The 17,940-nt window shown below is 38.0% G+C and overlaps 1 protein-coding gene across 1 annotated transcript; it reads right to left on the bottom strand.

Annotated features, from left to right (window-relative positions):
* Window positions 1-1,142: 1,142 nt before the first annotated feature.
* Window positions 1,143-17,150, bottom strand: mnd1 (meiotic nuclear divisions 1 homolog (S. cerevisiae)). Its single transcript, XM_056372037.1, has 8 exons — window positions 17,025-17,150; window positions 16,237-16,302; window positions 15,691-15,748; window positions 13,278-13,426; window positions 11,185-11,259; window positions 10,918-11,032; window positions 5,359-5,403; window positions 1,143-2,729 (listed from the first exon to the last, which is right to left on the bottom strand). Exons 1-8 carry the CDS (start codon window positions 17,025-17,027, stop codon window positions 2,623-2,625), a joined length of 618 nt encoding a protein of 205 aa, XP_056228012.1. The 5' UTR covers window positions 17,028-17,150; the 3' UTR covers window positions 1,143-2,622.
* Between the last annotated feature and the right edge of the window lie 790 nt (window positions 17,151-17,940).

Below are 17,940 nucleotides of genomic sequence, written 5' to 3'. Positions count from 1 at the left end.
CAAGGCTGGATTACCAACTACGCAGTTTGCTCCATGTCATTTGGGTCTAAATAATTTGATTAATAACAATAATATGTGTCAGGTATCAGGTACCCACCCTTCATCTTGTGACCTTGCTCTTGTGTCAAAATCTAGTTTTAAGAAGTTAATTGTAATAGTTTCTATTGAGCCCAAGTTATATTTGATCAAATTGCCTCAATTTATTCTAAGTTTTAAATACGTAACACTACTGTTACATCAGTAGCGAAATGAATACTTCCTCCACCACTTGTACTTTTCAGACAAGCCACACTACTTAGTGGTGGCAAGTGACTAAACACAATTACTCAAAACTGTACTTACACTTTGAAGTGCCTCTACTCCATTACAGTTACATTTCAGAGGAATACATTATACTTTTTATCTTACCGCTGTAGTTAACTACTTCAAAGATTAGGATTTAACACTGAAGAAACATGTGATACGTTTATAAAATACAATGCATAATTAGAAATTAAACAGCGGTTCCTAACCTTTGTGAATTGTTACCCATCACAAAAAACAAAGTACAGTTAGAGGGAGAGTTCCCTCAACTTCTCAAGTGGTTTTATTTAAATAACCGCTCTAAGATTACAGAAAAATGTGTGTATTCTTTTCTAACACATTGACCCACGATTGGACAAAACCACTACTGCATAAAATAGTTAAAACTAGCTACAACAGTGAAATGCAACTAACTCACTGATGCATCAGTATCAACTATTGTGCATTATATCTCAGTCACAGTGGCCATTTGTCTTCAGACCGCCACTGATGCTCCTGAGAAACATCTGGAATAGTCTACCGTGAGCAGAAATTGCCAAAAATATGTTTGGAACCTACTTGATATGGACACTGAGTAAAACTACATGCAATAAAATCTATTTACACCTCAGTCTGGTGTTATATAATCTTATGCTATTCTGTGAGTCTATAATTGAGGTTAAGTGAAAGTCTTTAGTCAGCAAAATTACTGCATTATTGACCTTAAATAGGACACGAGGCAGATTTAACCTAAGAAGCTGCAATAGTAGTCTGTAAGTTAGTGAGTGACAGCGAAGTAAAACTATTCACAGTCCGCTTGGAAAGCTCTGGCATTCATCATCTCTGACTCATGAATCATATTAGGACAGGTTGGGCAGGTACGCACATGAACGTACACTCAGGTTACTCTTAAAAAAGGTGTGTCAGCTCCACCAAACAGAAACTACAAGCTAGCTGTAGAACTGTCACCAGTGCATTTCTAACAGGGGGATTAGTGTTACAAGAAATATACAACACGTAAGAACACTTACAACTGCATTTGCTACTGCACATTGTTTAGTAGCAGATTATATTTATCGGTATAAATAACTGAACTTTTACATTAAAAATATGAAACTTTTAATCAGCAGGCTACAGCATGTTTGCAAGGATACACATCTTTAATATAAAATTTGTCTCTTAATACAAACATGTTAAATGATTCTCGATATGCTTGCTTATCATTCATCTACTGGAAAGAACACTAAACTGATGCAAGACAAGACAGGCACAGAGCACATTTGAAATTTAAATCGACAAACCCAGACACTGGTCATGACAAGTAGGTCACTGAGTAAACACAGAACACACAAGTACCTGTTTTGCATCTGGTTTGACAGAAAAAGGAGGAGGAAAGGAAAAAAAAAAAAAAGCTGGGGCATAGTTATTCTAGATATGTCGGGGCAACAACGTTCCCTTTCTGTTCATACAGAAAGTGTGTGTACAGCTCTGAAACAAATGCTCTGCTTTTGTGACAGACTTTGCAATGTGGTTATTTCTAAAGAACTGCAAATACAAAAGATTGGAGGTCTGGTGTAAATGCAATTGTACACTGCACACCAAGTTTCGGAAAGAACACAACTGCTGAAATTGGCTTGTAAAACTCACAGGGACATTTTATTTGCAACACGAGAGGTTCTGTACAAAAGTAAATGTGCTATAAATATTTACAGCACTTACAGCACACACAAAACATATCCTAAACATACCCTCTGTAATTTAATTCTCCTGTCAGTCCCAGTGCACCTTTTAATGCGTGAACAGAACAAACCATTGCTAAACTGCATTTTTTCCTTTTTTCTCCCCAAGAAAAATACAAACAAAAGGGGGACATAGAGGAAAAAGCGCACAAGGATTTCATTCCAAACCATCTGTTTAAACCATATAAATTAGATCACTGGCGACACAGATGTGTTCAGTGTTGATTCCTTTCCATCATCAACTTGGAGTTCTCAGTTTTCATGCAAACAGGTGTCCGAAATATCTGGCTGCTACGCTGTGTTCATCACAGAGCCCCCCTCACCCCTCTCAGCCACTAATGGCCGGTTCAGTCTCTTCTCTGGTTGCACCAAAGCAACATATCTGCTGATAAAGTCCATCTGTTGCCGCAAAATCACTGATGTCTGCCTTATTCAAAGCCCTCCCCCAGTGTTTGATATGAATCTTGGTGCAATTATTTTCATTCTAATGCACCCAGCAGAACAAGAAATGCAGAAACCAGGTATGGAGGCTACAAACTGAGGCCTAAAACTCGTGCTTTTCCCTTCCTGTGTCCGTGAGCTAAGGTAGAAAGAATTGCAATCAGTCCATGTAGTCAAAGTCCTCGGGGATCCCAAAGGCTTTGTTAATGCGACTGTCATCAAAGGCAAACTTCTTCTTTGTCCATGACTTGATCGCAAAAACATTATCTGAAATGAAAAAAAAAAAAGAAATCAAAAATTTTATAGTGTTATAAAGTATAAACAGTCTGGGATTACGAGAATATTCTGTGACTCAAGGATGACGTTTGAGTCCAAGAACAAACCATGTGCATTGCTGCTGTTTTGGTGAGAGTTGAATTATTTTGGCTGAAGATTTGATGATAGACAAAACTTCCTCAGCACCCGAGAACATTTGCCACCAGTGACCATCGATAACACCCGGAAATAATTTAGGCAATTAGGGCGAATCTGATGTGTGTCAACAAGGGTCTTAACAAGGGTGGGTCACTCTTTGCTAAAATTCCACTTTGTGATAAAGAGTAATGGCATGAGTGCACCAGTATTTTGCAAATAAATCATGCTTACTGCAGATCTGATACCGTATATTTTTCCGGTAGATTTGTGTGTGGGGCGTCTAGAAACGCTCCTAACTGAGAGGTGGTCGGAGGCTCTCTATTGTATATGTGTTGTAGTATAAAATGTTATCAAAGCTGGTGATTTACAATAAAATAATTCTTGAATCTGATGATTTATAGTGGTGAATTTATCTTGATAGTCTAATGTGAGAATACAGTTTTGTGTACCAAAACGCATAAATATTCAGTTAATATGAGTGTAGTGCATTTACACACCGACTTGGTAGCCTAAGTAGTCTAGATAATAGTAATCAATCTAATGCAGGTTATTTTATGGTCTATAATGAGTTTCTTTGAATTGAGGGAAAGCTGTGGATTGCGTCACCCATCTAAAGAGTACATAAAATAGCTTCCTGTAGAGTAATACCTGTTTTATCACGAGCTAAAGTCAATAAACCCTGAATCATGCTATCAGGAATGCCTTTCTCCAAAGTCTTGCAAGATAACTACTCCAATGTTGAAAGGACAATCTGCAGTTAAAGTGCATGTGACCAGATGTGTCAAGGCTTGTGTGCGAGTGTATGTTTTTATGTGGGTGTGTCTCGGTGTGACGAGGCTGCAGGTTAAAGCATAATTTTTGAAAAGGAAAGTCTCGAGCAGAACGAGATGCAGCCACAGGCAATTCAGCACATTAAGCAGGATTGCTGCTTCCCTGTAGGTGTCTGTTGTGACCTGCTAGATGAGACCAGTGTCTTGACTGGTGCACTGAAATAACACCAGCTACATATCAACAGCAGCAGTGCATGTATGTTTTGTGTATAAAAAAGGGCACACAGAGATGGAGCCACCTTGTCCACCGCCTCCAAGAAAAAGTGACCTTCCAATGTTTACATGGAAAATATGACCGACTCATTCATGCAACTGGTGAGCACGATATACTGTGCATCACGGTGAAACACAGGAAAGAGCCGAGCTGATGCAGACAGTGCTGTGAGGAAACGTTTTTTTGCTCAATGCTGACCGAGCGTGCTTGTTTAGTAGTGTACACCACACATGAGGGAAGTACAAGTCATGGAAGCGGCAGCAATGATTCATAGTTTCTTAAAATTAGTATAATTCTATGTGAAAATGTGCCAACTAAAACATGACGGACATGACTGTGTTGACCAGCTGAAGAAACTGTTACCTGAAGACTCAAAACACCACAGGCCTGACTGGGTGCCATTATCTCAAAAGGTCAGCTGTCTCCAAGGTTACCACTCAGGTCAACAAATGCACACACAAAGCGCTGACTACCAGGAGGCAACATGCTGTACACAAAGTGCCATTACAGCTCGCACTTTGTGAATGTGAGCGCTTTAAAGAGCAATCATGGAATAAGCAGTCACAGTCATCACAGTCAGTCACAAGTTATCTTAAATATTCAGAGGCGCCTTTCCACAGTAACTGTTATGTCGAACAACACTGTTGACAGAAAAGTAATCAGCTGTTTTGATTCATTAGCTGTGTCCTAATTCAGCATCCTTCAGAGGATTTCTGCTTTTTCTTCCCCAGCTGTACCCGCCCTTACCGTAGCGTCACAAAGCACCTATTCTGTCGCCTAGCAACTTTAACAACACATAACTTTTAAAAAATGTTTAATTACAATAGGAGAACCTATTGGCATCGCTGTGATATAATCGGTTTTCAAATACAGCCTCCGAAGGATGTGGCCCCTGAATTGGGGCACAGCTACTACTACTACTACTACTACTACTACTACTACTACTAATAATAATAATAATAATAATAATAATAATAATAATAATAATAGTAAATATATCTTTGGGTTTCAGACTGTTGGGTGAATAAAAACAAACAATCAGAAAACATCACATTGGGCTATTGGCATGTTTCAGTATTTACTGACATTTTACAGAGCAAACAATTAATTGCTCATTCTGGAAAATTATTTGCAGTTTAATTGATAATGTAAATTCATAGTTTAAGTTACATCCTGACTAATGATGATTATTTTCAATATCAATTATCTGCCTGAATATTCCTGCGATTAATCAACTAATCATTTGGTCTATAAAATGTCAGAAAACATAAGACAAGGAAAACCTGCAAATTCTCACAATTAAGAAGCTGGAAGCATAAGATGGAAAATGACTTTTGACAATTGTTACTCATCAATCAAGAATAGGTGTCAATTATCTAACTGATGATGATTCCAGACTTATTACATGTGTGTGTTTTTAAAAGATAAGATGACCTACCTGTCCACCTGGAAGCAGCTTCTTTTGCTACAACATTTGACTTTCCTGCAAAACAAAATTTTTTACGATCAATATGTGCATCGTACATGATGTCTGCAATGTGTGTTTCTTTCATTTTATCAGGCAAATGTAACATCATTCCCTTCAGCCAGTTTTGGATTATTGCTCGAAACAAGTATCATCATATCTCTGTGATGAAAAGGTAAAGATGAGATTACCGCTAAAATGATGAGTTACACTTATTTCAATGTAAAAAGAAAAAGTGTGATATTACAGGTGACAGAAACAGAACATCATTACAGTATGATCCATTTACTAAGTAAGCTTTGCTTTGTTGGTAACCTATATTTATGAGAGGGAGACATGTTAGAAACTAACATGCTATGTGTTTTTAAAACAGGCTGAACAAATAAATGCTTGATGTGCATCGTTCTCAGAGCAGAAAATACTTTCTGCAACAAATCACTGAACACAAGACAGAAAACATACGTTGGGTCAGTGATGTGTCGTCTGGATAGCAGCGGCCACACTGTATAAAAAAGTAGTATACTAATAAATTAAAGTGGACAGTTTAGCATCCACTTCTGCTGCAGCTGGAAAGAGCCCGTCTAGAAACCTGGAGCGGAACAATGTGCTCCAACTGAACAGCTCTCTATTTCTGAGTGATATATCTGGTGATCTATAAAACTGAGTCCTAAACAACAGCAGGTAACATCATTAAGCTGCTAGGCACCTGGAATAATGTTAACTTTTAGCAGTATTTAAAAATTTATTGATTCCATGACCACTATCCACAGACACTGATTTGGCTGCTGTACTGGTGGGACTGGGCTACGGCTGCTGAAAAAAAACCCAGCCAAAATATCTGGTATAGTTGTCACAGCTGGTGGCATATGTTGCCTGAGCCTAGAGGTGAAACTTTCTCCACACCATCTCTATGGTTACATCAGCATATACTAAAAATGCCTCAGTTAAATCAAAAGTTGATATCCACAAAAATAAATATGAGCTCTAAATGGGGGGACTGAGAATTTATGGCTGAGAATTTGGACGGCAAGAGAAACACACCTCAGCGGTACAAGCAAACGTCTCAACCACCAAACAGACCTAGCAGCTGTCGAGGCAGACTGAGCTCTGACTGTTGATTTGCTTACCTGCTCAATTTGTTTTTATTAATTTTATTAGTTTATTTGGCAGGAAAATCAACAGAAAGAAGAAAGTTTAAAAGAGTCTGAGTGACCCAATGAAAATGTATGTGTTGCCTCTGGCCAAATGTTAAAAAGGCATAATAAATGCTGATTGAAACAACATCACATAAAATAAAATAAAAAACAAGACAATAAATACCACACACAAGATAATAAAGTACATATCCAATGATAAATGATGCCAGAGTAGGGCATGGTGGTTCCATATAATCCATACATAACAAATGGAAAAGAAAGAGGAGAGGAAAGATGATCAAAAACAAGTTTTCCAAAAGTTATAAATAATTCCAAAAAAATATTCATACACCTGCAGACTTTTTGGTTTTCCCTTAACATGGTTGTAAATGTCTGAATACATGTCCAACTCTTAACTCACATACTGTCATACTCGCCATGCACATAGCTCGGATTTCTTTGAGGTGCCTTTTGCCCGTCCCATGTTTTTAACCCTCACCTGTAACCACAGCAACTTATGTGCGTAGCAACAACTACTGTCATAGCAACATTTTGACCTGACAAATCCAATCAAATCAAAAGGCTGTCTGTCCACTCACAGTGAGCATGGCTGTGCTTTTAATTGTACTTTGGGGGTGATCTAATGAGAAAAGCAACACTTATGCCACAACAGAATATTGGTGTAGCAACCACTGTCAAAGATTCTCAGGGCTGGTGACATCTAAAAGAAACACAATAATTAGTTTAAAATAAATAGTGGTGTGAGTTTGGTTTCATGAGAACAGAGGTAGAGGAAGTCAGTCATACTAGGGTTAGCCAATTTTTGATGCTTGACAGACCCTTTAGTATTGACTGGACAGCTTTTAGAAAGCAAAACTAAAAGTGTGTTTTAACTTTATTTAGATTGGTTGAGTAATTTTCATCATTTTCTCACAAAGTCAAACGTGAAAACCCTTAAAATAAAATGGGTAAATTGTTCAAGTGTGTGTAATAATGTTGTTGCAGCAGCGTCTCAGCTTTTAAGATGTTCTCGGTGTCACAGCTGCATGAACGTAAGCATGATCAGGTCTGAGCCCATTCTGCAAGTTCAGTCTAAACCCCCCCCCCCCCCCCCCCCCCCCCCCCACATAACATAGGGTCATACGCTCTCTGCATAGCTGCACAAAGCTCTCAGCATACAATTCAAGATGGTTATCTGTAACACAGCTGTATGTGTGTGTGTGTGTGTGTGTGTGTGTGTAGTAGTGTAGTTCAAAGAGAAGAAAATGAGACCTGCAGGCAAATGGAGACGGTGATGAATGTGAAAACAAAGCACCAGAGACTGAAAGTAAGAGAAAGCTTCTCCTTTCTCTCATTAACTACTTCATCTTTCTAATTTGGGTGCCTCATGTGTATTCATGATCTGTAATACATCATATAAGTTTCAACGCACACAATACAAGTACAAGATGAGGCCGAACATGCACCAGGTCAAAGGACTGAAAGTTTTACCATGGCCTCAGCTTTCAGTGCGAAGGGCCTGATCTAGAAAGAGTCAGTCGTCTACTTTCACCAGATCAACACAAACCACTGCCCCTGAGTAGAAATATAAACAATATCTTCCCTTAGTTTCCCTTTCAAACAAGAGCATATGATCAGCGCAGTCTGACGTTTAATACTTTCACTTTATTCTACTTAAATGTTTTTACTCTATTTACATTTGTTATTTTTGCCACATTATTTAGGCAGCTGGGCTTTCCTGGGGTTGGAGTTTGGACTCCAGCAGGAATTTTCAAATTTAACTTGTTGTGTCACAAAGCTACTAATGCACACTTGTACTGTATTATCTACTATCTCGAATATTCAGCCTGTACTAAAAACTATCAATGTCAATCTACAGTATCCCCTCTACATTTACTGTGTCTCACAGTCCCTCATAAAGAACTAGATTGAAAAATAAATAGATTTCTATTGCTTTCACATTGCCTTTTCCTCTTTTCTGGGTTACTTACACTCTGCTGTGAGTTAAATTCACATTCAATTTATATAACTGAATCTAAGTTAAGAAAGCCTTTTTAGAAATTTCAAACAATTTCATCAAAAATCAAAATGCTTAATTTGAACTACAAGCACGCTGAGTGACAGTCAGTGGACAAGACAACAGTGTCATTGTTGAGTGGAAAAAACCAGCAGGGCTGTGTGCAGACTAAATGCAACACTTGGACGTGCAGGTAAACAGGCCAGATATATTTATGACACCACACGTCACGTGTGTACTTAAAGTAACATACCACCCTTTTTACTACAGGTCAGCTGTAACATGAACACAAAGCAATGTAGCATTTTTGTAATACCACTAATAGCTGTGTGCATTGTGTAGCCATACCATAAAAGAGGTGTGCGACAGCCAGTAAATGAGTCATACCTAGTGGCCCTTTCTTTGTTTTCAAAGCTTTTAACCTGATCTCTCCGAGCTGAGAGGTCAGAGGTCACAAGGTTCATTTTAGACTGCAATTAAAACTGAAACCAGAGCAGAGTCCGTTTTAGCAGCAAGGCTCCTGCTCTTCACACTTACTGTCTTATAAACTTGTAAGTTTGTGGTTGAATCTGACAGCTTAAAGCTGACATAAGAACACTTCTTGATGTGGAGTGACCACTTGTCATATGTTCTTACTTCCTTCCTCACATTTGATATTAACCGTGAGAAACTGTGACTCTGCTACCCAACCCACAAAAAGCATGCTTGCTCTCAGCAGTACAATTAGAGAAGTTTTAGAATTAGAGAGTTCTGCTGTGTCTGGTACCTGCACCGCAATATCTTGTCCTGAGTTCTTTGACAGAGGAAGATAAACTGCATCCAATTGTATTTGAGAGGATTGTTTATTATATGTTATTGACCAGGCAGTAATGAAGCATGTCTTCATTAGTATATATGAAGGTGTACTGGGTGGTCAATACTGTATACGTCCCCCGGTCACCATTGAACTTAACTTAAAGCTTCTGTATGTAACTTTTTTTCTACTATTTTTGGTTGAAATATGCTTCAAACCATATCTTCTCTGACGCAGCCTCATAGAACAGTCTGGCAGCAGTGCAGACTTATTCCCTATTAAAAGTTTTTGAGCGAGCCTAACCCTTCTAACCAATCAAAGAGGGTCAACATCACGGGTGGGAGCTCACGGCTGTCAGTCAGTACATGAACGCGCTTCTGGTCCACCACTTCTCTCGCAATCGAGGCTTAAAGCTAGTATAAGCTGCCGGACGATGCCTGCATCGTCTGAGACGGCATACGTAACGTGTATGTAGGCGAAGGACTGGGCAGCAGGGAGAGGGAGGAGTGGGAGGAGTGTGGGGGAGTGGAGTGACTAGGAGGTGCTTTTGAGTCTCACGCTAGTGCTAGCTAGATTTCCAGCAGCATATTGTGGCTTTAAGCAGTTGGATCCAGGTATGTCTTCAATGCATTTAGATGCATTCCCACCTTATTCAGAGCCACCTGAACATCCAAGATAGTGTTCAGTGAAATGCGTGAGAAGGGAAACTGGAGGTGTAAAATATGTTCTGCCACGTCCTGCTTATGTTTTCTTTTTAGCACTATGAGTAGGTGCTTTTGATTGGCGGCCAAGTTCACTGCAGAACTGCTTATTGATGGATTTTCTGGGTGCTGTTGCCATTAATGTACCTATCTCTGTGTTGAAGTGATTAAAGCACTGAACAGCTTAAACAAAAAGGTGAAAAATGTTAACGTCTGCCAAGTGCACCAAGGTCTTATTTTACCACAGCAATATTTGCCAGTTTATGGGAGGCTACACTGAAATAACCCCGCTTATAATGCAGAGCTTTGTGTTTATTACCCAGTGTGAAAGCACTTCATGGTAGTTTTACTCAAGCAGAAGCTCCTCAAGTGCTTTTGTTTCTTTGGATTTTGCCCAATTCAGTCCCTCATTTTAACAAGAGATCCTCCCTAGTTGCAAAACAGCACCATCTGCCTCCATGAGCACAAAAGCTACTTAAACCTCTGGCTACAGTGACTAAATACACTAACTAAAAGCTTGCTGTCCAATGATTTTTAAGAATTATCACCTGGCTTGTAATAATAATAATATATATATGTTAATAAACCACTTTAGAATGTCACGCAATCAGCACACTGGCCCTGCAAAATATCACTCTGCTAAAGCTTGTGATAAAAAAGATGTAATACAATTTCAGCCAACACCATGACATAAAAAAATGACCATAGATTTAAATCGACGCCTTACTCACATGGCCCCGAACATTTGGTCATTTAACGGACTGTGTGGCTTTTCACAGTGGGCCGGATTTCTCTGGTCAGTGATTGGACGTGATCTGATCGCTGTTAAAGCTCAAAAATGACTTTTTTTTTTGGAAAACACAGTCAGGTTGTGACTGTACTCACTCATCTCCTCAACGACCTCTGGGTCACATTCCCTGTACTTCTCCAACTCGGCCTGCTGCCCAGTTCGCTCCTCTCTCAGAGCCTGCAGTTCCTTCAGCAGGGAGCTTCTCTCCTTCTGCACACACAGACACAGACACAGAACATCTTCTGAGATTTATTTCATCAGTCTAACTGACATGTATCATTCATTTTATATCATTCACTTTGTCAAAATATAGATGGATCTTTCCATATAAAGATGGACTTAGAACATGAAAACCTTCTTACTGTATCTTGACGTCCTACTTTGGCCTTTTCAACCAGTTTCTGGAGAGACACTTTCCGCTGTTTTGCTTCAGAAATCTTTTAAGTAAGAAAGTGTCACATCAGGTAAAAATATGACATCAAACTGCTTTCAAAGTAGAATATGTTTTTGGAAACTATTTATAAACTAGAGGAGGGAAATGACACATCTCTTACACACACATAGATATTCCATAGTCAAATTATACGGCAGGCAAGACGATATAACAAGGTAGATCACAGATCTAAAAATACCAATAAATAAATAACTAAATAACATTCATCAAAACAAATCAAGTATCCTTCCCAATGTTTTTGTGATGTTGCACTTTTTGTGCTTTTTGATTGTGGAGATTACCAAGAGCTGCATAAAAGCTGCCCACAACAGTTGAAAAAGCGTGTGAAATTGGAGACATTGTTAGTTGTTCTTGATTTATGAATGTGACATTTCCCTCGCAGACACAAGTTTTAGAGTCAGCAGTCACACTGTTATTGGATTTAACAGATAAAAACAAAAATCACATATACTGACAAATAAATTCATTTCCCAAACACGCGTCAGATCAAAATTTATGGGAATAGCATCAGTTAAAAAGAACATGTAATAATGATTCTATTTCAGATTTACAAAATGAGCATAATGGAGAAGCATCTTTATATTTACTGATGGGTTTGTTATGATTTCACTGTACTCTGCTATAAAAACAGTACTAAATTCTATACAACTGTTCATGACATTGCCCTGCAAGAAAGTATTGATTGGTCTCAGTAATTGTTTCACCTCTTGTAAGTTTTGCCTGCAATGAATATGCTCTTAAACCTTTAATGGAAAAATGACTGCTGACCAGAGCGTTAGAGACTTAATGACTCATCAGCATTAACATACAAGTTTGTAATCAATCTGGCAGAAATGGACGGTGCTATTTTCTAATCTGTTTGCAAATTTTACCCCCACCAAACTCTCATTAGTAATTTTTTTTTGTCACAACATCAAGTCTACAAATTTACATTGCCGTCGTAAATAGATGGTGGCATTCAAAAAGTCACACTTAGCATAAAGGTTGTGGTATCTCACTTCCGGCTATGCAGTATACTGTTATGCTTGTGGTGCAACCAAATGTCAAGATCCACAGACAGATTGCAGCTTCATAACAGTTCACTTCTGTCCTACATATCTGGTGGAGACACCACCCTCACACCATCTGTCTACCAGGCGGCAGGAGCGGGAAATGGGTCATCTCAGATGACGAGAAGTTCAGGCCTTCTAACTTTCTGTGATGACAGAGCTCTCACAAAAGCCACCGAGTGTTTCATGTTTTTGAATGGGTTATTTTGAATGTAAAAAATGTGAAAATCAGATTTAAAAAAAAAAAAAAAAAATCTGTCTATAATTTAACCACCGTTTTGTTTTTACTTAGAGGAACTTGACCGTAACCAGCAGCTCATTTGTGTTTTGTTCCCATTTTTCTCTTCACTCTCTGAGCTGTTCTAGTCACAGTCCAACCTCATTTACTGTAAACTACAGTGAGCAGTGAGCTTATAAAGTAAAAAAAATAAAAAATAATAATAATAACAACAATAATGATAATAATATTTTCCTTTTATAGAATATATGAATTTTGGAATGAATCAGGAATCAGCATGTGTAATATATGTAACACCATTTTATTTTACATTGCATTAAATTATCTATATCACCACATCACACTATAACTACCATAAAAATACTATATTAATATTATTGTGCTTTTATATTCCTTAATTATATTTTTTATCATAGTATTTACTTTAATGTCTGTTATATATAAACTTCATAGTATTGTATTGTTACTGTATAGTGTGCGACTGTGTACATTACATAACTTCCACATATATTATATTTAACATTATATACTTTTACAATATTATATATTTTCTTATTATGCATAATAGTGTTGTTATTTATTGTTGTTTAAAAACCTACCTTCAGACATTTGACTTGATTTTATTTCTGGAGATCCATGTATCTCTTTGCTGTATACATCAGCAGACTCTGAGACGTGAGGGAAACATGTCCGACTCAAACTGAGGGGCCTCACCTGTTTCTCCAGCTCATCAAGTTTGTGCTTGCGAGCGTTTAAGGCCTTGCTGGGGAAGGCCCAGTAATAGTTGGATGTACCCACTCTCTCACAATCCACCATGTTGTCATCCACCAGGCTCTGCAGCACTTCCTTCACAGTCATGGGAGCTTAAAGCAGCAAACAGAAAGAGAAACAGAGAGAGAGAGAGAGGAAAGAACAACTTCCACATTAATAGGTCAACTGTCCTTTATTTTCCATCATTACACTGCGTTACCAGCAGAGTTGATGCTATTTTTGGATTACTGATTTGATTTGTGAACAAGTGATTCATAGTGAAGGTACAACCAGGACAAGCTCTATTTGGTGCTACAAGCTGTACCTGATGTTAGCTGAATGCAATATTATCCATAAGGATTAAAAAAAATATATGAGAAAGAAAACTAAACCTACACATCCGCAGCCTATCTGGCCGTTTTATGCTCTTCTGACAGAACATTGCATGAGAGGATGTAATAGAGCGGTGTAACATCTTGAACAGTGTCAGTGGTGAAATGTGATACTCCCACACGTTTGCTCAGCCGGTCCACTGTGAAAGTGAAAGAGCTTATCTGCTGTGTTGAGGGACTGAGCTGCGCTGAGTCTTGAGAGGATACTGAACAGCAGCAAAAATACAAATGAGGATCCACAGTGGAAAGACAGCCTGGATGGATTGACCAAACTCTGTATGTGCTTAACTACAACAGTCTTTTCAAGCCACGTGTCTCCGTTTTGTTCATGTGACTGTAATAACTTTCTGCCCCTTTTAAAACTATTCTGGCTTTTAATCATTACCACTCTCCTTCTCAATTTAGCTGAGATCAATCCTTTGATACCTTTTTGTTGTATTTTCTACGTTTCTGCAGGAAAAGGTGCCCACAATGCAACGTTCTTGTTGCACCCTTCCCCCATCACTCAGTAACTACACTATACCCGGGTTGGGGGGTCAGAGACATGTGCTTTTAATCACAGCACCAAGATCCAGTTTCACCAGATTAATGTTTTGTCCAGTTTAAAACAAAATCCCTCTTCAGTTCTCCCAGACACACAACACGGGCCTGTGCCTCTGCAGGGCCGAGCACTTTAAAAGCTTGTAATTTATTTTTTACACATTTTCCCTTGTTACTCATAATATAAGACTCCATGTTGACATTGAGGGAATATGTCTCATTTAAAAACCCAAGGCTTTATTATTATTGCTATTGATAGGTCTGGTTCTGCTTTTAGAGACTGAATATAGCTAAGACGGTAACAGCTAGCCCTCGTTGCCATGGTAATTCTGCAAGCCTGTCAACACAATGTTTTTAAGAATGCATGAGGGTGCAATGCCTGTTGACAAAGACTGTATGGCAGACAGTGGTAAGCAAATAGTGGGCTGTGGCCCGAATCTGGGACAACCAACAAAAACTTTTGGCCTCCTAAATGAAAGATTAAATTTTACCTTTAATAGTTTGCATTAAAACATTTGCATAATCTTTAGGTAGCAATTTAAATACAACACTGCTTACTGTGTGTTGATAACCTGTCATTTACATTTCACAGTCTCGTAATTCAATACAAAGCGCACATTTGCGTATACAAGTTATTTTATTCAAAGTGAGCTTTAACATAAGCTGCTGTAACTCTGTTAACCTTCACTAACTATGCAACAATAAATAGCTCTGGCAAAAATAAACTTGAGAGAAGTGTTCATTGTTGAGTATCTCTCAAATATCTGCAGTGTGACTGGATAGTAGAAAGAATTGTATAAAAAAAGTCTAGCAGTAACATGAAATATGACATCAGTGTCATAAATGTGCGTGCAAGTGCAAATGCAAAACCACTATGGTCTATGAAAATATAGTATATAAGAATAATCAGTCTCAAAACATTTTAGTGCTTTATGGCTTTCCCAGGGTTTCTGCAGGCTTCACCAAGTTAGGACTTTAAGACCATAAATTTACTACTTCCCCATAATAATATCATATAATTAATATTATAATATCATCAATCATCATTAAACGTGACCTGGGTGTGGGTAAAGCACCAGAAAATGGACATCTGATCTGGAACAATGGTATTAGACATTTTCCATAAGGCTAGAAACAAATATTTAAGACCTTTGTATATGACATATAAAGATTTTAAAGGCCATTTTGGAGGAGACCTTTTCAGACTTTTCATGACCTGAGTCTGTTTTCTGTGAGAAATCACTTAAGCATTTACTGTTGAGACTCAGCTCCCACATTCATGTTTCCTTCTCTAAAAATAGAGAGTGATGCCTCTACTAACCTTTAGATGGGGAAATGTACAAAAAAAAATTGTACATAACAGGCAGCTGGGGACATGTGGACAGACCATTTAACAGTTCAGTGTTAATGATGTTGTTCTAATAAAACTGTTGATTATTACTCACTTATGCCCTTTGTTTTAGGAGCGATCTTCTCAATGTCTTTCAGCTGAAACACATCTTTCTAGAAAGAGGATGAGAAAATGTGTTCAAGGAAATACATTTTTTATCATAGTAATTGAAAAAGAAACTATTTAACAAATATCTAAAACTGTGTCAGTATTGTGTTTTAGCTGCACTTTTTGGGGTTTTTTGGAAATTAACAGTGTGTGTGTATATATATATATATATATATATATATATATATATATATATATATATACACACACAACACACTGTTAATGTCCAGTGTGTGTATAATGCTGTAATGTTGTAATGCTGAAATCTTGAAAAGTTTGTTTAATAGTAGTTCATTCTTATTAACTAGCCAAATGACTTATGACTAATTTTAAGGCTTAAATTTTGTATATTTTATTAATCTAGCTTCAGAAAAAGTATTATATTGAGAATTTCAAAAATTTTGAGATGTATCTATTTCAAGTTTTCATAAATCACTCCTTGAATTGCATTTCTGTAGTGTGTGTTGCATGGTGTGGCCATGGGAAAACTCACCGATTCAAAGAAAATCTCCATCATGCGAGTTCTCTTCTCCTCTAAACTCAGTCCTTTCTTTTTTGACTGTAACAGAAAGTTTAATGTGACTATTAAATGACAAAGCAATGGCATTTTGGGGACAATAAAACTATGTATGAGAGATTGGTTTCTACCTCACGAACACCTTTTATTTAGGATGCAACAACAACAGCAAAGGACTTTGAAATATGAATTTAACATGCAGACCAGTTATCAGTACAGATGACTTCTATGCTTATACACTGCACGTATGTGCTTCTGCATGAGTGTTGTTGTAGTATCACTTCCAGCCACCAGTGGCAGCACCGAGCAACGCAACAGCCGTAGAAACAGAAGAAGAACGTTAACAAGCGGGTTCATGGAAATGAACCATCCGGAGTAAAGCCTGTTTTTGTACCTTTGATTTCGCATGACATCGATCACTTCCCCCCGATAACTCACTAAGTCCGTCACCTTCCCTGAACTGCATTTGTAAATCCATCGGTCCCCCGTTAAGGAATTTAATGAGTACTGGATGTCTGAAATAGATGTCAATCGGTACATGACTGATACTGACGTTGGTAAACCGCTCTGACTTGTGGCTAATACTGTTGGCGGTGCAGTGGCAAGTAAATTGGAACAATTTAGCGACATTTATAATGTCAAATAAATCCCGTGTCTGAGCTCGGTATCATTACTTCCATTCGTTACCGCTGGTTAGGAGCTAACTCTTGCTAGCCTGTACGTAAGTGTCGCATGAGCGTCGCTGTATCACATAAACTACTTACCATTTTGTTGTGCTGGTTATACCAATAACATCCAAACACACGAATCTTTAGATGTAAACTAGCTATCCTCTTCGTATGTCTGTAATCCAAACGAGGAATACCAGATAGACAATGGGCATTACTGAATTTCCCGCGGAAGGCTGTGACGATTAATATTGCCTTCACTGCTCCTCGTAAACTTCAAAACTTAACTTGAAGAAAATACATATCAAAAATCATCATAAATCAGTAGACTTTTGCTTATTCATACCGTTAAACTCAGGCATAATTTTACCATCATTTGTTAAGTTTTTTTGTTTGTCAACAACCTTAGTTAGTTAGTATACAGTGGCATAGAAGATGAAGGAATTACAAGAAAAAACAGTAATGAACATGGGTAAATGATAATAAAAACAGGGTTCAAAGCATTGTTGATGGCTTTCTGGTTTTCTGACTTAAATCGGATGGTACATTCATACTAAATGTCCAATTTTGAAGTCATCAGTAGCTTGGTCGCTACATTATTATGTATTATACATTATTTCCGACTGCACGGGAAGGCAGCATTCCTTTAAAGGGCCAGAAGCGATGTTGTTTACTTTCGCCTCACTCTTTCTAACGCCCTCTGCTGTATATGAAATAGTGGGGGGTTTTCACAATATCTTGACATTTTATACACGAAACAATCAATCAGTTATGTAAGAAAATATCAGATGGATACAATAAAAATACCTTCTGTGTGTGTGAGACACAAAAACATCTGAGTTGATATTGTACTCAAGTGGTGTACATTTATGACAAATTAGTGCTTAATCTAATTATGTAAACCTGTAAACTTGGGGCTTTTGGGCCCCTGGGCAGATTCCTGCTTTGCCCAGTTGGTAATATGGCAGCTATGGAGTTATTTATCACAGTAGTGAACAGTTTATTACGGCAT

The sequence above is a fragment of the Seriola aureovittata genome, chromosome 3 (assembly GCF_021018895.1).
Source record: "Seriola aureovittata isolate HTS-2021-v1 ecotype China chromosome 3, ASM2101889v1, whole genome shotgun sequence".
Lineage (NCBI taxonomy): Eukaryota > Metazoa > Chordata > Actinopteri > Carangiformes > Carangidae > Seriola > Seriola aureovittata.
The sequence above is the reverse complement of the archived record's forward strand: the minus strand, read 5'-3'. Positions and strand labels throughout refer to the sequence as shown.

What these genes read in the sequence shown, in the direction of transcription:
- mnd1 (XM_056372037.1), bottom strand. An exon ending in AGAGGTCGTTGAGGAGATGA is followed by an intron (nt 5,404 to 10,917) that starts GTGAGTACAGTC and finishes TTTGTTTTGCAG; the next exon opens with GAAAGTCAAATGTTGTAGCA. An exon ending in AGCTGCTTCCAGGTGGACAG is followed by an intron (nt 2,730 to 5,358) that starts GTAGGTCATCTT and finishes TTTTCATTTCAG; the next exon opens with ATAATGTTTTTGCGATCAAG.